This window comes from Microcaecilia unicolor, chromosome 1 (genome assembly GCF_901765095.1).
Source record: "Microcaecilia unicolor chromosome 1, aMicUni1.1, whole genome shotgun sequence".
NCBI classification, from domain to species: domain Eukaryota; kingdom Metazoa; phylum Chordata; class Amphibia; order Gymnophiona; family Siphonopidae; genus Microcaecilia; species Microcaecilia unicolor.
In genome coordinates, this window is record NC_044031.1 from 748308817 (window position 1) to 748329675 (window position 20859).

The 20859-nt window shown below is 44.6% G+C and overlaps 1 protein-coding gene across 1 annotated transcript in view; it reads right to left on the minus strand.

The window, feature by feature from the left end:
• Positions 1-230: 230 nt before the first annotated feature.
• Positions 231-20859, minus strand: part of LOC115459893 (membrane protein FAM174B-like) — a 54775-nt gene continuing 34146 nt past the window's right edge. Inside the window, exons 2-3 of the mRNA XM_030189718.1 lie at positions 12845-12982; positions 231-790 (exon numbers count right to left, since the gene is read on the minus strand). Coding sequence (XP_030045578.1) covers positions 787-790; positions 12845-12982 — 142 coding nt within the window. The 3' untranslated portion in view covers positions 231-786. The remainder of the gene's footprint in view (positions 791-12844; positions 12983-20859) is intronic.

A 20859-nucleotide genomic window follows, 5' to 3' on the forward strand; every position in this document is an offset into this window, starting at 1 on the left:
CATGCAGAATCTCCAATAGTAGCAACAGTGGAGGAGTGGCCTAGTGGTTAGGGTGGTGGACTTTGGTCCTGGGGAACTGAGGAACTGAGTTTGATTCCCACTTCAGGCACAGGCAGCTCCTTGTGACTCTGGGCAAGTCACTTAACCCTCCATTGCCTCATGTAAGCCGCATTGAGCCTGCCATGAGTGGGAAAGCACGGGGTACAAATGTAACAAAAAAAATAATATGGGTGGGCCCCGGCCCACCCAGGCCCACCTGTGGCTACGCCACTGCTCTCTGCTGCGCAATAATACCTTGTTTTAATTTTAAACTTCCTCACTAGCAGAGGGTGAGGAACGTAAGCTCAGAAAATAACAATATTTGTGTAAATGTTAAATTCTCTATGTTCTCCCTGAAGCATCTTGAAAGTAAAATATAATTCAACATCTTATCTATTTAGTACAAAGCTTAGACATTTAAATAGGAGCTCATCTCCCTAGATGCACATACATTAAAAAAAAACAGAAACAAAAACTCAAAAATATGAGGTCCAGTTTAAGAGGAACAATGCTGATCCAGAGACCACAGCAATTACACTGTGGTAGTCTGCAAACAAGGCGGTTAACGATGAGATTTTCAGCTGCTGCCAAACGCTGTACAAGTAACACAGTGCACACAAACAGGTCGGTTTTGGTTTCATATGCTACAGAGATGACGGGCTCCACCTTCTCTTCACTCGTGAGGCTTCAAAATGACTCTCAATGTGGAGTGACTTTGTCTCGGTTCACTCACAGTCCAAGATATGTTTACCTAGAAAGAGAATAAAAATTATCTTTTTTTTTTCCTTTCTATCTATTTTCTTTCAAAGGTTTCTGCAGCACATTTTATTCACAAAAACTTAAGTCAACCTCTTTTGCAAACCATTTTCCCCATAACATTTTTGGGGGCTCTGAAGGTGCAGAATGCCCATGAGAAAAATACTTCCCCCTCGTTCTGTAACGCAAGCTAAGCGATATTCTAACATCTTAGCATGCACAACGCAAGGGGCATTCACATGGGCGTCTCCTGCAATTACATGCCCATGTTATAAAACAGTGTCATTTACGTGCTACAGCATCACCTTTAAGTGCACGCATTTATGCCCGCTATAGACATGGCGGAAGTGTGCATGCCTAAATGCCAGCTCATAAATGGCAGCTTACGCGAATAAATGTTATAGAACTCGCCCTTAGCATTTTGGCACACTTCATAGAATTTCCCTTCGCAACTTTGAGCCTCCACTGAATCTGAGAAAGGTAAAAGGAAATGGGACTTGATATTACCACCTTTCTGAGGTTTTTGCAACTACATTCAAAGCGGTTTACAGATATTCAGGTAACTTATTTTGTACCAGGGGCAATGGAGGGTTAAGTGACTTGCCCAGAGTCACAAGGAGCTGCAGTGGGAATTGAACTCAGTTCCCCAGGAGCAAAGCCCGCTGCATTAACCATTGGGCTACTCCTCCACTCCTTGATATGTTGCTTTTCTGCTGTTTTTGCAACTGCATTCAAAGTTGTTTACATAGTATATACTGGTACTTGTTGTACCTGGGGCAATGGAGGGTTAAGTGACTTGCCCAGAGTCACAAGGAGCTGCAGTGGGAATCGAACTCAATTCCCCAGGATCAAAGTCCACTGCACTAACCACTAGGCTACTCCTCCACTAGCAACATTCCATGAAGAAGCCTGCCCTTGCAGATCAGCAACGCGGCCGCGCAGGCTTCTGTTTCTGTGAAAAACAGAAGCCTGCCCTTGCAGATCAGCAACGCGGCTGCGCAGGCCTCTGTTTCTGTGAAAAACAGAAGCCTGCCCTTGCAGATCAGCAACGCGGCTGCGCAGGCCTCTGTTTCTGTGAAAAACAGAAGCCTGCCCTTGCAGATCAGTGACGTGGCTGCGCAGGCTTCTGTTTCTGTGAGTCTGACGTCCTGCACATATGTGCAGGACATCAGACTCACAGGAACAGAAGCCTACGGCGGCCGTGTTGCTGATCTGCAAGGGCAGGCTTCTACATGGAGTGTTGCTAGTGGAGGAGTAGCCTAGTGGCTAGTGCAGTAGACTTTGATTCTGGGGAACTGAGTTCAATTCCCACTGCAGCTCCTTGTGACTCTGGGCAAGTCGCTTAACCCTCCATTGCCCCAGGTACAAATAAGTACCTGTATATACTATGTAAACTGCTTTGAATGTAATTGCAAAAACCACTGAAAGGCAGTATATCAAGTCCCATTCCTTTCCCTATTGCATTGCGGCTCTCAAGGACAGAAATTGCCCTCCCCCCATTCTAGAATATACTATTTCTATGGAATAACCAGCACTACGCATCCCTTTTTCTGTCCATGAGCTGCAAGAAAAGTGTCAGTGGAACTCCAGTGAGGATTGGGTTGGGCTCTAAATAGGGAGACAAACCATTTGTTTGTAACTTTCCTCAGGTGCTGGACCTAAACCAAACTCCTGCAAAAGTAAAGTAAATTCTGACCTTTTAAATTCCAAACTTCTCAACTTTCTGGCTATAGGTGAGATACCTGATATTCTCTTTAATTTAATGCTTATTGCTTAATTAATTAATTTGCCCTGTGAAACCTCTTATTTTCTTTCTTTCTCTTCCTGCCAAGCTCTGATAGAGAGGAGAGGCTGTTTAAACTGCATTGCATTGAGGCTCTAAAGTAGAGAGTTGCACGGGGACAGAAATCTTACCCATCCCCGCCCGTCCCTGCTGGAATCTTACCCGTCCCCACTGGAATCTTACCCATCCCCACTCATCCCCGCAAAAATTTAAACCATCCCAACCCGTCCCCACCCATCCCCGCAAGAATTTACCCCATCCCCACCCATCCCCATAAGAATTTAATAGTACATAAAAGAAAGTTCCAGTCAGCTCCCTCAGTCTCTTTCTGGATTTGAGCCACAGCACTGTAGGCAAGGAAGGAACGGAAGTTGGAACTTGGAACTCTGGTGCGCACATGTAAGATTTGTCTCTGATTCACTGGCAGTGTGTGCTGAGAGGCCGCCACATGCACGCGCCAGTAGGTTAGGTGACATCTGATTCTCGTGCCTGTGTCAGAGCTGAGGTCTGTGCACCAGCCTGGGAGCAAAGAGGATTAATAGTAACATAGTAAGTGACAGCAAATAGACCTGAACGGTCCATCCACTCTGCCCAATAGTCACACTCATGATCAATTCATCATTAAATCAACGAGTGTGATATTATATACTTGATTATGGTCTTTCTTTCGTGTTTCTGGAACAAAGACCACAGGAGTCTATCTGGCCCCATCCTTATGTTCTAACTGCTGGAGTTGCCATCGAAGCCCACTCCAGCCTATTCATGTTCTCATTTGTGGGACACAGACCGTAAAAGTCTGTCCAGCACTGTCCTCATGTTCCAGCCACTGAAGTTGCTGTCTAAGCCCTTTCCAGCCCATCCTAAACCAGATTGCCATGTATGAGACACAGACCATACAAGTCTGCCAGGTATCAGCTCTTGTTCATCACAGCCAGAGTTGCCATCTAAGTGTCACTTGACATATCCACACACATGCAGCCATTTAAGGTTAGCACGCCTTTTTGAATTCCGTCATCATTTGTGACTCTACCACCTCCTTAATGGAAGACTTTCCACATTTATGCTGTTAAAGCAAGGAAGAAGAGGAGGAGGAGACAGCACTCAAATAAATTGGTATTCGGTAGATGAGAGGCTGGTGCAGGTGCAGCTTACACTTCCACGGGAAGCCCACAGAACTGGTTCTATCCCCACGGGAACCCCACAGGAACTGCCTCCATCCCCGCAGGAACCCCGCAGAACTGGTTCCATCCCCGCGGGAACCCCGCAGGAACTGCCTCTGTCCCCGCGGGAATCCCGCGGGTTCCACGGGATTCCCGCGGGGACGGAAACCGTGCAGCTCTCTACTCTAAAGTTGCATTTTACATTGCTGAAACTGATATAATTATTGGGAATATTTAGATTTATATTACAAAAAGGAAAGTTATATTCTAGGGCAATTTTGAAAGTTAAATCAATTGAAAATTTGTTGATGAGACTGTACCATTTCTGGTCCCATCTACAGAATTGCCTTGATAACAGCATTTTAGCTGACACATTGAGACTTATAATCCCACCCACCCACCCCAGGGTTTTCCAATCATTTATAGACAAACCAAACCTCATTAACTTTACTCCTCAATCATACACAGACAGTCTTGTAGACTGTTAACCCCAACATAGTACACCTGTTCATACCCATTTCAACCAATCAGGATGACTTTTATTCTCTGCAATAATTGTGGTGCTTTTGTTTCAAGGCCAATCATCTGGAGACTTAAAGCGTGTCCTGTCTTCAGCTATCCAGTTTAAAACAAGAGCTCAGTAAAGTAATGCAAGAATTGGATGCAATTAAAGCAGCTTCTAGGACTGCACAGAATAATAACTTCTCACCACTGCCTCAAAGAATAAAACCACATAAGAACAGATGGTTCACAGTAGGCTCAGGCAGACTTCGTCAGGTGACACAGAAGCATCCACCCGCACAAGTGTTGCCACTAAATAATTCTTTTGCTCCATTACAGCACTGTGATGCTCCTGAAAATAAAACTGAGGCAGAGGAAAAAGCAATAAAAAGTTGAAACAAAAAGATACGAAGGTACCCAAAGTGAAAAGACACCCCCAAATCACAGATGTTGAAACACATACCAGGAAATATAGATGGAAAGCGATGGCCACAAATGCTCGTAGTCTAAGCAATAAAGTTCATGCCCTGATGTTGGAGGCAGACTTAGATGTTGTTGCAATCACGGAGACGTGGCTCAATGGTTCCCATGAATGGGATGCAAACATACCAGGCTATAATCTATTTAGGAAGGATAGAGAGGGTCGAAAAGGTGGAGGAGTAGCTCTGTATGTGAGGAATGATATCATGGCGACTGAAATGACAGGGACCTGGGGAAAAGAAGAAGCGATATGGATCACCTTAAAAAGAGAGGATAGAACCTCTGTCTACGTGGGTGTTGTCTACAGACCCCTGACACAATTAGAGGAACTAGATAAAGATCTGATCGCAGATATTCAAAAATTAGGAAAGAAAAAAAGAGGTTCTGTTGATGGGAGATTTCAATCTGCCAGTCGTAGATTGGAAGGTTCCGTCTGCAAAATCAGAAAGAAGTAGAGAGATCGTGGATGCCTTCCAAAGTGCTCTGCTCAGACAAATTGTGACGGAACCCACGAGGGAGGGAGCGACGCTGGATCTGGTGCTCACAAATGGGGACAGTGTGTCAAATGTCTGAGTGGGTGCACACCTGGGAAGCAGTGACCATCAAACGGTTTGGTTTGATATGACGGCTGAAGTGGAGGGCGGCCACTCTAAACTCAAAGTCCTGGATTTCAAGCGTGCTGACTTTAGTAAAATGGAGGAATACCTGAGGAAGGAGCTGATGGGCTGGGAGGACATACAAGAAGTGGAAGGACAGTGGTCCAGGCTGAAAGAAGTAATAAACAGGGCCACAGACCTTTATGTAAGGAGAGTAAATAAAAGCAAGAGAAAAAGGAAACCGATATGGTTCTCCAAGCAAGTGGCTGAGAAAATAAAGGCTAAAGAGTTAGCGTTCCAGAAATATAGAAAATCTCAAGAAGAGGAACACGGGGAGGAATACCGGATGAAACTGAAAGAAGCCAAGAGAGAGGTACGTCTGGCGAAGGCGCAAGCGGAAGAACAAATGGCTAGAAATGTAAGGAGGGGAGACAAAAATTTCTTCAGGTATATTAGTGAAAGGAGAATGACTAAAAAGGGAATTGTGAGACTAAAAGATACAGCGAAACGCTATGTAGATAATGATGAAGAAAAAGCCAATTTGCTAAATAGATACTTTTGTTCTGTTTTCACTGAAAAAAATCCTGGAGAAGGACCACGAGGGACTGGCAAAAGTACACCTGAGAATGGAGTGGATAGAGCACCATTCACGGAAGAGAGTGTGTATCAACAACTTGGAAAGCTAAAGGTGGACAAAGCCATGGGACCGTACAGGATCCACCCCAGAATATTGAGGGAGCTCAGAGAGGTTCTGGCGGGTCCTCTTAAAGATTTGTTTAATAAATCCTTGGAGACGGGAGAGGTTCCAAGGCATTGGAGAACGGCGTTTGTGGTCCCTCTTCATAAAAGTGGTGATAGGGAAGAAGCTGGAAACTACAGGCCGGTAAGCCTCACTTTGGTTATTGGAAAAGTAATGGAAGCGATGCTGAAGGAAAGGATAGTGAATTTCCTGGAAGCCAATAAGTTGCAAGATCCGATACAACATGGTTTTACCAGAGGGAAATCGTGCCAAACAAATCTCATTGAATTCTTTGATTGGGTAACTGGAGAATTGAATCATCGACATGCTATAGACGTAATCTACTTAGATTTTAGCAAAGCTTTTGACATGGTTCCCCATAGGAGGCTCTTAAATAAACTCGATGGGCTGAAGATAGGTCCCGAAGTGGTGAACTGGATTAGGAACTGGTTGATCGTGGATGCCTTCCAAAGACAAATTGTGACGGAACCCACGAGGGAGGGAGCGACGCTGGATCTGGTGCTCACAAATGGGGACAGTGTGTCAAATGTCTGAGTGGGTGCACACCTGGGAAGCAGTGACCATCAAACGGTTTGGTTTGATATGACGGCTGAAGTGGAGGTCGGCCACAGACGACAGAGGGTGGTGGTAAATGGAGTTCGCTCGGAGGAGGGAAAGGTGAGTAGTGGAGTGCCTCAGGGATCGGTGCTGGGGCCGATTCTGTTCAAAATATTTGTGAGTGACATTGCCGTTGGGTTAGAAGGTAAAGTTTGCCTATTTGCGGATGATACTAAGATTTGCAACAGAATGGACACCCGGGAGGGAGTGGAAAGCATGAAAAAGGATCTGAGGAAGCTAGAAGAATGGTCTAAGGTTTGGCAATTAAAATTCAATGCGAAGAAATGCAAAGTGATGCACTTAGAGAGTAGAAACCCAAGAGAGACTTATGTGTTAGGCGGTGAGAGTCTGATAGGTACTGAGGGGAAGAGGGATCTTGGGGTGATAGTATCCGAGGATCTGAAGGCGACAAAACAGTGTGACAAGGCGGTGGCCTTAGCGAGAAGGTTGCTAGGCTGTATAGGGAGAGGTGTGATCAGCAGAAGAAAGGAAGTATTGATGCCCCTGTACAAGTCGTTGGTGAGGCCCCACCTGGCGTATTGTGTTCAGTTTTGGAGGCCGTACCTTGCGAAGGATGTTAAAAAAATGGAAGCGGTGCAAAGAAAAGCTACAAGAATGGTACGGGATTTGCGTTCCAAGACGTATGAAGAGAGACTTGCTGACCTGAACATGTATACCCTGGAGGAAAGGCGGAACAGGGGTGATATGATACAGACGTTCAAATATTTGAAAGGTATTAATCCGCAAACAAATCTTTTCCGGAGATGGGAAGGCGGTAGAACGAGAGGACATGAAATGAGGTTGAAGGGGGGCAGCCTCAGGAAAGATGTCAGGAAGTATTTCTTCACAGAGAGGGTGGTGGATGCTTGGAATGCTCTCCCGCAGGAGGTGGTGGAGATGAAAACGGTAACGGAATTCAAACATGCGTGGGATATGCATAAAGGAATCCTGTGCAGAAGGAATGGATCCTCAGAAGCTTAGCCGAAATTGGGTGGCGGAGCAGGTGGGGGGAAGAGGGGTTGGTGGTTGGGAGGCGAGGATAGTGGAGGGCAGACTTATACGGTCTATACCAGAACCAGTGATGGGAGGCGGGAAGTACTGCTGGGCAGACTTGTACGGTCTGTGCCCTGAATAAGGCACGTACAAATCAAGGTAAGGTATACACATATGTTTGTCTTGTTGGGCAGACTGGATGGACCGTGCAGGTCTTTTTCTGCCGTCATCTACTATGTTACTATGTATAACCTTGTATTTAATTTAGGAGAGGCACTGAACATGTCTGTATTTGCTTCATACAAGTGAATGGTAATTTCCTGTGTCAGGAATAATTTTATACATTGTACATTGGTATTTATTATGCTTTTATTTTATTAAAATATAGGCACTTATTAATCTATATTACCCTTGAGCAAGGGTTGCTGTGTAATATTTTACAGCCATTCAAGGATTCTCAGAACTAGAGGAAGAAAACACAAAGTTGTGATAACGTATCCACTACTATAGTGAGCACTGGTGGTAACACTCCTGTAACCACACTCTTCCCATCTCTACCACTGGGTCAGCCTTTGATAGTGAACAGATATCAAGTGCTCCCTCCAGCTGACGCATTTCCATGCATTATCCTAGTCAAAGTTAACACGCTGTCTGTGGCAAATTAAAAATTAAAGGCAATGAAAGCAAGGCTTGCCTGGGTTGATCTTTCCTTTTCCCACACAGCGTACACAAACGCTGCAGGATCTCGAGTGCAAAGCTCAACCTTTTCTGCAAAATCTCTACTGTTTCACAGAATATCTTCTTTAGAAAACATCCGAACAAACCCAGCATCTGGCCTCTGGGCCTCACCCGTGTGACTCCACTGCACAGAATCCAGTTTCATCAATGGTATGCACCATATGCCTGAAAGTCAGCTGGCACGACATCTGTTGGAAATAAAAACCAGTCCAGTATCTACGGAAAAAGGTCACAAACCAGCCAAAACAAAAGCAGCATCGGTTTCTGAAAAAAATGAGTAAACACCTTAAACCAATGAATGCTTGGGCATGAAAACGCATTTAACTAATGCACACAGCTTAGTCTCCACCACCCAGAGACATCAAGCCCGTTCTGGTTTCACTCCCGTTGGATCTAAGAACATAAGCTTTGCCACACTGGAATAGACCAAAGGTCCATCAAGCCCAGCATCCTGTTTCCAACGGTGGCCAATCCAGGTCACAAGTACTTGGCAAGATCCCAACCGTACTAAGATTTTATGCTGCTTATCCCAGATATGTAAGCCACATTGAGCCTACAAATAGGTGGGAAAATGTGGGATATAACTGTAACAAACAAATAAATAAAAAAAGAAGTGGATTTTCCCAAGTCCACCTTAATAATGGTTTATGGACTTTTCTTTTAGGAAATTGTCCATAAATTGTTTGCAACATGAAAACGGTAACGGAATTCAAACATGCGTGGGATAAACATAAAGGAATCCTGTTCAGAAAGAATGGATCCTCAGACGCTTAGCGTAGATTGGGTGGCAGAGCTGGTGGGGGGAGGCAGGGCAAGACTTCTACGGTCTGTGCCCTGAAAATGGCAGATACAAATCAAGGTAAGGTATACACAAAAAGTAGCACATGAGTTTATCTTGTTGGGCAGACTGGATTGACCGTGCAGGTCTTTTTCTGCTGTCATCTACTATGTTACTATGTCCAAATCTTTTTAAAATCCTACTAAGCTAACTGCTTTTACCATATTCTCTGGAAATAAATTCCAACATGTAATTACATGTTGAGTGTAGAAATATTTTCTCCAATTCGTTTAAATATACTGCTTAGTAATTCATTGTGTGCATGTGCGACATGAGGGGAAAAGCAGCCGCAGGCCAGGCAATGCGGCGGAGAACAGCACTGGTGGAAGGCTTCTGTTGGCAGGGCTTAGGGACCCCCACCAGCCAAGGTACATGGAGTTGTGGCAGGAGGCAAAGAGGTCACACACACACTTTGGGCTCCGGCTACACGGCAGTCCTGGGAGGGAGAGGCCCAGCAGTGGCGGCCATGCCCCAGGTCCAGCTCAGTCTCTCGGCGGCCCTGCCTCCAAGATGCCAAGATGTGCCTTTGTTCAGCTGTCAAGAGTTTACATACACTGTAGGTTGAACTGGTCCGTGCCTTTTCTTTGCATTAAGCCAATGGGCTTTGATGTTACAGAAGTTCCACACAGAACCAATGGAGTCTGCTTTCTTTAAAGCTCACACCCGATTGTGTACATGGATCCCCTCAACAAAAGTATCACGGCCGGTATTCTCATGGACCTACTGACATGTCCTTACAACGTGCTGTGGGTAGGACAACAAACACAAAACTTTATCTGGGGGAGGGGGTATCACAATATACATACACTCAGATAAAGTGATCTCAAAGCCTTCTTCATGGTCAGAAATTAAGCTTAAAATCAGACTCAGGTTAGTTTTCTTTTTATCTATTTATTTATTTGCTTATAACTAGCTCCCAGGTATTTGGTCTCGGCCTGGACTCACGGACTCTTAATATCCATTAGAGTTAATTAAGGTGGGTTTCCCTACTGTTCATTTATATAATGGAATGTTTCGTTATATTACGAGGCATTTACAACCTTCTTTTACCCATCAGATTCAAGGCAGACAACACGAAGTAAAAGGGTTACAGCATCCCAGCTTCTAGTTCTACACAAGATACAGTATACCCGTTTAATTCTGAAATGAAACGCAAACAAAAATCAGACTAATATTTCCATTAATAAAACCTAACGGGGCACTGGAAAGAACCAGCGGCTTATGCCATGCTCATCTTTTTTTTTTTTTCTTTTTTTTATTGATTTTCAAAAATATACAACAGCACAATATCACCAACCAAGTGCGGACATAATCCAACAATATTTCAACAACATACAGAATAATTATCTCCTTTTACCTTTTCTTTTCCTCCCTCCTCCCATCCCCCTCCTCAGTCATACTTTAGTTTATTATTATTATTTTGTTTTTATTTGTTTTTTTATTTTTTATTTTTTGTTGTTTTTGGTTTTTCTTTTCACAGTCCTCTCCACTGCTCATACACACCCCATATTTTTTGAAACTTCTGGAGTTGCCCCTTTCCTATTGCAGTCAATTTCGTCATTTGATACAAATGGTGTAGTCTACCCTCCACCACCTGTACTGCAGGGGTCGCCCTTCTGCTTCCAAGCTTTGGCCAGCGCCAATTTAGCCGCCCCAAATACCTGTATGGCCAGCTTGTGACAATGTATTGGGGTCTTCCTGGGGCGTATGTGTAATAGACAGCGTTCGGCCTGTCTTGGGTAATCTATCTTGATCAAATGCCATGCTCATCTTGAATACAGAAAAGCACCGAGTATGCAGGCAGCTCAGTATTTCTGGTAAGAACAGCAACAATATTTCCAACGGGTTGCAAAAACGCAAGCCATGGCTCTTTCTCTTTCCACACGCTCTTCTTTCCAGGGCAGGGAGGCCATATTTTCCTCTCCAGCTGTCATCAGTTCATTTTCCATCTGCTACCTTGTCAGAATAAAATCCCGCTGCCTCTTCACAGCTGGCTGTACCGCTGGGATGTCAGACACGGGCAGCTGAGAGCACAGAGATAAAGCATCAGTAACGACACCCCGAGTTCCTTTTTTTTTCAGCTGTGACCATGCTATCAGCAGGACACAGCTCACTTGGCAAAGCAATTACCATAAACCTAATCTTATTGTGTCTGCCTTCTGTGCAAATGTGCTTACAAGAGTCGAGCTACAAAACGCACGTCTGTAAAATTTGTTTGGTCAAAGTCAAGATTTCTGAGCCATCTTACTCATCCTCCAGCTTTTCTGGAAAGTATTTTAGTTCCCCCAAATCTGAGTTGGCCATTCCTAATGAAAATAACACGGTCATATCTACTCTTGCAAATTAATTGCTTCACAATACATTCTGCAAATCCCGACAGGATGGCTATCCTCCGAAGAAGAAGAAGAAAAAAAACACGCTCAACACAGTACACACACGCTTTCTGACTGCAGTCATAAAGCTGGATGATGCCTCTGTGGGTGCCTAAGCTTAATCGATTCTACTTTTAGGCGCTCTGCGCCGACACGATCAGATGGGGGTTACAAATAAAAGAATGGCAGAAAGCAGCAGCAGCCGGAGAACAGGGAATTTTTAGGCGATATCTCTGACTTTTTTTTATTTGTTTAAAGGAGGCCGTAATTTGGTTTTACGTTTCATGGGATGGGATTGCGGGGCTGGTTTTATTTATTACTACACACTTTGGTATTATTGGTGAAGCGAGATAGCAAACCATGTAAAGTAAAGAAAAAACATCAGGCAAAAAAAAGAATTTTTTTAAAATACAAAGGGGCAATATTAAAACCCACGGCAGGCGTATCGAGATAACCAGATAAGGTAGGTGTCTACCATTATAACCAACATTCAGCAGCGCCATCCGTTTAAAGTAGGGCTGAATTTCCAAAGTAGACTGTGAAAACTGTAAGGGAGGAGTGGCCTAATGGTTAGTGCAGGGGGCTTTGATCCTGACAACTTGAGTTTGATTCCCACTTCAGCTCCTTGTGACCTTGGGCAAGTCACTTAACCCTCCGTTGCCCCAGGTAAAAAAAAACTTAAGATTGTGAGTCCTCTAAGGACAGAGAGAGTATCTGCATATAATGTGTACAGCACTGCATACATCTAGTAGTGCTATAGAAATGATCAGTGACGTTCCTTGGTCGGCTGTCACCCGGGGCGGATCGCCACTGCACCCCACCCCCCCGGGGTGCATTTCTAACTGCTGGGAGCAGCCGCACGGCTGTCGGCTTCGCTGGTTCCCTGCTCCCTCTTCCCCGGAACAGGAGGCCCGTTCCGGGGCAGAGGGAGCAGGGAACCAGCAGAGCCTTCTGCACCCCTCCAGCAGCATGCACCCGAGGCGGACTGCCCCCACTGCCCCGCCCTTTGTACCTGGGGAAACGGAGGGTTACATGACTTGCCCAGAGTCACAAGTAGCTACAAGGATCAAAGTCTGCTGCACGACACACACACACACTAACATTTCTGCAAGGACTCCGGTCACGTGTCCTCTTCACTACCGTTTACCAGCATAAAAAAAGATGGAGACACTGGAAACAGAAGCTTCTGGCAGGTAAATACTGAATTAAAAGTAGTCTCTTCGTACTCTACCTGTATCTATATTTCACATCAAACACTGTTGAGTCTTCATCATCTTCGTTGTCTTCATTGAGAGGTGCCATTTCTACTCTCTCGGCTGGAGTCGTGATGATATCATATTTTCGTGTTTTTCTCATCTTTTTTCCAGATCTTAAAAAAAAAAAAAATTAAAAATTAAATGGATTAAACTGAACACTGCTATTAACACATACCAGGAAGGCTCAATCATCTATAGCAATGTGGCTCTTACTCAGTAGATCCAATATTTCTCTCCCTTTTCATTTGAGCTACCAATTATGTTCTGCTCTAGTAAGATCAATTTCTTGTCAACTGCAATCCAAATCCATATCAATCTTTCAAGACTGGGTTATGGACCTATGATCTTTTGGTGTCCAGGGTCAATGAACTGGCATTACGGATGAATGAGTCTTCCAACTGTCCTTTCTAATACAATAATCCAGATGTTCAATCAATGCAGGAACTTGGTGTGTTGATAAGTCTTTTTCTAAACTGATTGAAAGTTATCACCTAATTCTCCCTGCAGATAATAAGGTACAGAACAAACAGTGGCAATTCACGGTCAACAGAGGACAAACTGAAATGGCAAAACAGAGCCCTCTCAGTTGACGCTATGCTCCAGTTGCTTGCACTGTCAATGTAGACCAAAGACAGGGACAGCATAACACCTTTTTCCTTGGTGGGGGGAAGAGGATAGGAACCCAATCTCCACCCCCAATCCCAGCAGCTCCTGTTCCCTTTCCTATCATTCCGTAGCCCAAAAATCATCCCCTCTATGTCCCCTGCCATGGCATCCAGCATTTCTCTCCTTCCCGACCTCTCAACCCCCACTCCTCATGGTGTCTAGCATTACTCTCATTCCCCCCTACCATGGTATCCAGTATCTCTCCTTCATTCCACCTCTGCCCTCCCCTGCGTATTACCTCTCTTCGCTCGGAGCAGCAAAGCTACAATCAGCATTACAAAAGACACATCAAATCGTGGTTGACCGACACAAGACCTACAACATCCACACATGTTAAAGGCCTGCTAGCTCCCACCACCTCCAAACTTCCTGTTTCGGAAGGGGTGGAACTCAGCAATCCTTCGGCATGCACAGATGCTCAAGGCCCAGCACTTGAGTTACCATTTTGAAGCAGCGCCGGCAGCGAGCAATCAGCAGCAGCACTGCGCAGGGAAGAGGGGGGTTCTTTCCTGCCCCGAAAAGGCCATTAGACCACCAGGGCACGATAAGGTAGGGGAGATGAGGGGATCTGAATGGAGACATGTGGGTAGAGGGTGGAGGGGTGGAGTTGTAAAAAAAAAGTGTGGAGGGAGGCTGCAAAAAAGATTTGGAGGGGAGGGAGGGAGGGAAATACATAGAAGGGGATAGAGGGGGATGTGCTGCTCATAGATGGGAGGGAAAAGAAAGGGAGACTTACTCGTGAAATGTACATTTCTAAGCATTTCATGAGCATGTCATGTACATCTTTTCATTCTGTATTTAGCAGAGTCTGGAAGAAAATGCATTTCTGTTACTTTACCGGTATTTTCACTGCTTATAGATGTCAAGACTCTTGAGGCTTGATAACTAGAGGCCCCAATATCTTGGAGTATAACCTTGGCACACCAATCACCCGAAGTCTCTTTTATTGAATAAATCGCAGATAGTTTACTCACAGATAGATGTTCAGAGGTGCTGCTCCAAGACACAGAGACTCCTTAATCTGAGAGCTGTTGGGGGTGGAGATCTGAAGAGAGGTAGATATATTGCAGGGGGGAGGAAGGATAGCTGAACAGGAAGAAATGGTCCAAAGCTGGGTGACTGGAATGTGCAATATCTCATTAGAGAGGAGATATTTTCAAGGTAAAAAACCAGGTTCGTTACAGGGAGTTTCAGCAGGACAGAGCTGTCTGGAATAAGATGGTACATGCTCCATGTCTCTGGCTAGGTGGTGGGAAAGCCTCCTGGCTGAAGGGACAAAGAGGTGTCGAGGCTTCACGTGGGTTCAGGGAGGAGCAGATAGAGAACAATGGGGACAGAGCCTGCCATCGGGTAGCAAGGGGTGGTCCTAGAGGACGGCTCTCGATCGGAGGGACAGGTCATACCTGGCTGACCTCCCAGGACAGAGATAGTGAGAATGACCAGGAAATGATAGCAGCAAAACAAAAGAGCCAAGCTTGGCAGAGAGAGAGAAGAGGTCTGGGCAGCCTCACAACCAGTGGTAACAGTTCTTACACAGCCAAGCAAGTGTGGTTGCACTGCCTGTGAACTACATTACCCACAGTGCACTGCTCATGTATCTTTGCAGTGAGAAACTGCAGCAATGATAGTCCTTAGAACTGAGAATAACAGTAAAAGCATTACACACATTTTAGGATCACGTTATAACTAGTGCGAGGCTGTCGGAGGACAAAACAACCGATTCTGGCTTTCTTGGGGGGGGGGGGGGTGTTTCAAGGTGACTGTGTGGCGCAGGGAGGGGGTCAAGATGACTGTGCAGCGCATGGACGTAGTGGGGAGGTGAGGGGCATGGCGAAGGTGGGGCTGAATTTTCTTGGGTGTCCTCTTTTTTTGTCATGGCAAATATGGTTACCCTACCTACCCAGCAACAGTCAGTTGTAATGCATTTTCTGTAATGCTGATTGTAGCATCACTGCCAAAAGTAGCACATATGAGTTGATCTTGTTGGGCAGACTAGATGGACCATGCAGGTCTTTTTCTGCCGTCATCTACTATGTTATATATGTTACTGCCCCGGTGGAAGGGAGGTAAGAAACTACAGTAGAAGGAGGGAAGGAACATTTTGATGGTGCCACGGCAGCCCTGCATCTCCCCATTCTGATGACTATTATGATGCTTTCTCTCTTTTGCTCGCCACAAGGAAGTCTAGTTGTATACAGAATAATAAATCCCAAAGGGACTACGTAAGCTTCAAAACAAAACCAGCCTAGAGTATGAACAATTGGAATATTCTTAGAAAAATTAGAAGCAGGCCTGAAAGAGTTTCTCTCCAGGATTCAGGCCATAACTCATCATGAAAAAGCAAAGCCTGTCTCTAACAGCCTGTCCAGTCTCAGGATACAGGAAACAGCTTCAGTCTATCAAACTTGTTTACAATGCAGGGAGTTAACAGGCTTTCTGCAGCTAGGAGAGGGGGCTGTTTTGAATCCTGGTAGCCCTCTTCAGGGTTTTCTTTAAAACAAACAGTTTCCTTGCACAACTTTTTTTCGTTTTCATTTTTACAACAATTAATCAACAGAAACCTTCCCTCACAGATACACACACACACACAGCCAGCAGTTATATATTTTGTACCGTGCTAAACATGTAACTGCTTTCTTTTTAAATATCCAGAGACCTTATACATTATGCAGCGGTATTTTATTTCCTAAAAAAGTAAATAATATGGTAGTGTTTTCAGGTTCACGGGTAAGGCATTCCAATAACATGCACCCAAGAAAGGAAAGGAACCCTCAAACATGCGTGGGATATGCATTGAGGAATCCTGTGCAGAAGGAAGGGATCCTCAGAAGCTTAGCTGAAATTGGGTGGCGGAGCAGTTGGGGGGAAGAGGGGGTGGTGGTTGGGAGGCGAGGATAGGGGCAGACTTATACGGTCTGTACCAGAGCCGGTGATGGGAGGCGGGACTGGTGGTTGGGAGGCGGGAAATACTGCTGGGCAGACTTATATGGTCTGTGCCCTGAAAAGGACAGGTACAAATTCAAGGTAAGGTATACACATATGAGTTTGTCTTGGGCAGACTGGATGGACCATGCAGGTCTTTTTCTGCCGTCATCTACTATGTTACTATGTTATTATGTAAATTGATTTTAATCTAACGCTCTTCAAAGATGGAAAACCCAATCCTAGGGGGTCCATTGAAAACACGAAGTTGTCCCAGAAGACGGCATTACCGATAGATCGCTCAACTCTGCTAATTTAGCCAAAGAATTATAAAATTAGGCATAAAATTTAATAAAATTTTAAACCTAATATATTGCTGGATGGACCACCAGTGGAGATCTCTCAAGATAGGGGACACACTTTCCAAATGGCTTGATCCAAAAATTAATCTGGCAGTAGTGTTCTGCAAAAGCTGTCAATGCTTACTCAATTTGCTAGTTACCACAATAATTCAACTGAGGCAACAGAATTGCTTGTGCCAAGACCCTGAAGTCTTATCGCAAAGATGATCTAATTGCCTGCAATTGCCTAAGCCTAAGAAAAAAAACTTTACTACTACTACTATTTAGCATTTCTATGGCGCTACAAGGCGTACGCAGCGCTGCACAAACATAGAAGAAAGACAGTCCCTGCTCAAAGAGCTATGTAATAAAAGTGAGCCAAGTATAGGACAATCAAGCCATTGTGACATCACTGATGAGGTTGGCTCTTATTGGTGGACTGAGGCATTATGACATCACAATATTAGCTCTGGTTACAAGAGACTACTACTACTACTTATCACTTCTATAGCGCTACAAGGCATACGCAGCGCTGCACAAACATAGAAGAAAGACAGTCCCTGCTCAAAGGAGCTCACAATCTAAAGGACAAATGTACAAATGTCATCCTATTCTCTATTTAACACCGACTATATATTTACTCTTGAATGGCGAATGCCATAACGGAACATTGTAAGCCACATTCAGCCTGCAAATAGGTGGGAAAATGTGGGATACAAATGCAACAAATACATAAATAAAAACAGGGATGGAGAGAGTGGCGGTGAGCCTTGAGGCATATCACACCCAGGATTCCAACTAGATGATTTCCCATTATAACCTTTGACACTATAAGATCTATGTCTCAAAAAAACATTTGTCCGACAATCCTAAATTTGCTTTGGGGCCCTTTTACTAAACCACATATGCATCTACAGGTGCCCAATGCACTCCAAAATAGAGTTACTGCCCGGCTACCGTGTGGCTCTTGCGGTAAATTTCATTTTTGGCACGCGTCCGATACGCACTTCCGAAAAATTATTTTTTATTTTCAGACGTGCGCCGCCAAGTGGCATTTGACGAGCGTAGGTCATTACCGACCGGTTACCGCGCGAAACTTTACCACTAGGTCTATGGCTGGCGGTAAGGTCTCAGACCAAAATGGGCACGTGCCAATTTTAATTTTGCCACACACATCCATTTTCGGCAAATATTTTCAAAAGGCAGTGGAGTTCCTACGGGGGCTGACACCCGGGGCGGATCGCCGATGCGCCCCGTTCCCCCCCCCGGCGAAAAAACCCCGATCCCCCGGCGAACGCCGCTGGGGGGGGGTGCCGCGCGCCTGCCGGCTCTTCGTTTTCATGCTCCCTCTGCCCCGGAACAGGAAGTAACCTGTTCTGGGGCAGAGGGAGTATGAAAATGAAGAGCTGACAGGCGCACGGCACCCCCCCAGCAGCGTGCACCCGGGGCGGACCGCCCCCACCGCCCCCCTTGGTACGCCACTGTCAAAAGGCCTTTTTTTTTTTATAGGCGCAATGAAAAATGGATCGGCACGCACCTGAAACCCGCGCCTACACTACCACAAGCCATTTTTCAGCGCACCTTAGTAAAAGGACCCCTTAGTTTGAGAAGAAGTATTGAACGATTTGTAGCATCAAACGCCGCTGATACATCAGATTGCAAAAGCACAGCCTGTTGCCCCTTACTCAGGGCTAGATGCACTAAAGTCCTCGGAACAGCCGTTCCCTTACCGAATCGGTAGGGAACGGCCACGCATCAAGGAAACGGAATGCAAATGAGCTGCTCGTTGTAGCTCACCTGCATTCTCTATTCCCTCGGAAACCAGTCGGCCGGTCGAGCATGCGCAGAGCAGCCGAGCATTATGCCGGCTGCTCTGCGCATGCCAAAGACGTCCAAAAAGGATGTCCCTGACGAGCACTTGTCAGAGCTGCGAGCCACAGCGCAAGCTGCAGCCGCCGGTACAGCCGGTGATCCCTGCCGCCCCACTCTCGGAAGAAGGGGGTGGATTGCGGCTGACCGTGCAGACCCTCCTCCCCTTTCTAATGAGATTAGAAAGCATCTCATCTTTGTTGTAAGAACTGTACCTCCGTACTGTGTTTGAATCTGAATCTATGTTGTGAACTATGCAGAATATTGAATGATTCTATATAATTTTTTTTGTTACATTTGTACCCCGCGCTTTCCCACTCATGGCAGGCTCAATGCGGCTATATAATGCTGAAGTTAATCATTTACCGAAAATTCTAGGAATTTTGTCATTCAGGGGTACACTTGCAACAGGGTGATAATTTTCAACCTTTGTCAAATCGGCACTTGTAGAATTTGGTAAAGGAGTTAAAAGTTATTTCTGATAAAGACCCTGGATAGCAGCCTGAATACAATTTCTCATTCACAAACTCAGTTCGCCAGTGTAGCACGCCTGAGGGCACTTCCTTCAACAGATAAGAGGGACATTTATCTAAACAACATGATTTCTTTTGAAAGTCTAGATAAAAACTTGCTAACCTTCACAGAGGAGACCCTAACAAAACTTTCCCACATTCCATCAACAGGGACGCTATCAACTGGATAATTTAATGATAGTCCCACAGTATTGCATAGATCAACCGGTAAAAAAAGACTGTCTAATTTTATTCACCTTATCCTGAAAAAATTGAGCCGATTCTTCAGCCTTAGGTGATAAGATATAAGGAATTATGCAAAGCCAGTGCTGGGCAGACTTCTACGGTCTGTGCCCTGAAAATGGCAAGGACAAATCAAGGTCAGGTATACATATGAAGTATCACATGCAATGAGTTTATCTTGTTGGGCAGACTGGATGGACCGTCTTTATCTGCCGCCATCTACTATGTTATATTACTATGTAGCATCTGTGTTAACCAAATTATTGAATACTTTTAAAAAGAGTTTTGGAAGTATTGTCCGAACTCTTAATTTCCTGACTGAAAAACTCTTGTTTTGCTTGAACTATACAATGTATATAGCTCCTCACTTCCTTCCTTCAGTTAATATACGATTGCTTATCTCTCTTTTTCTTTTTTCCATACTCGCTCCAGTCTTCTACAAGAACGTTTGACAATTGTAAGGGATTCACCAAACCAAGGATTTTTCTTCCTAATTCTTTTTTCCTTAAAAGGGGCTATATCATCAAGAATTCTATTAACATTAGCATCCCATAGTTCAAAGTTTTGGGATTCACTGTCTAATTTTGCTAAAACCATATTCCAAAATTTGGATGGATCGACCTTCTTTCTCTGCATCTTAACTCCATCAATGTCCGCTGAACAAGAATTTACACCTAATGTTTTTAAATAAAAAGAGAGCAGAAGGTGACCTGACCAAATTATCTTTTCCCATTTCAAATGATCCAGACTAATCCTCTCGGAACTAACAGAGTAAGCTAAGAAATCCAATTTATGACCCTTTTCATCTGTTGGAATAAACGAATCTAAAAACAAGTTTAAGGACCTTTATTGCAAAAACTGTAACACATTTGGATCAGAAGGATCTTCTAAATGTGAAAAAAAGATCACCCAATATAATCAGGTCTGTAAAATGCATGGAGCAATAGAAGATTCTCTCAAATAGTTTTCTTGGGCTTGTTGCCACTGTTTCGACGGTCTATAAATCAGCAGCAGTCCAAGAGAACTATTTTTGACCAGGATAAATCCACTATACGTGTAGTGCTCTACGCAGAGCACTATATGTAAAACAGAAGGGTCATGGCAATGGTGCTCTGGGTTGGAGCTGCATATGCATAAATTATACATAAAAGTGAGACTATTTGGCCCTTGCACAGATTGACTCAGTCACGAGAAAACCAGGTATTTCTTGGTCCATCTGAAATAAACATGCAACATGTACAACACCAATATTTGGGGGTCATGTATATCTCATCCTATATAATAAAAAGCACCTCCAACATTCTGAAGCTGACTCCGTGGCACTGTGGCAATGTAGGGTTCGTAAGTCTGTAGTTCAGCGTTTCATTGGCTCTCACTGTCAACGAAGAACCAATCAGACAGAACGGAACTTGGAGGAGGGAAGTGGAGTGGATTGAA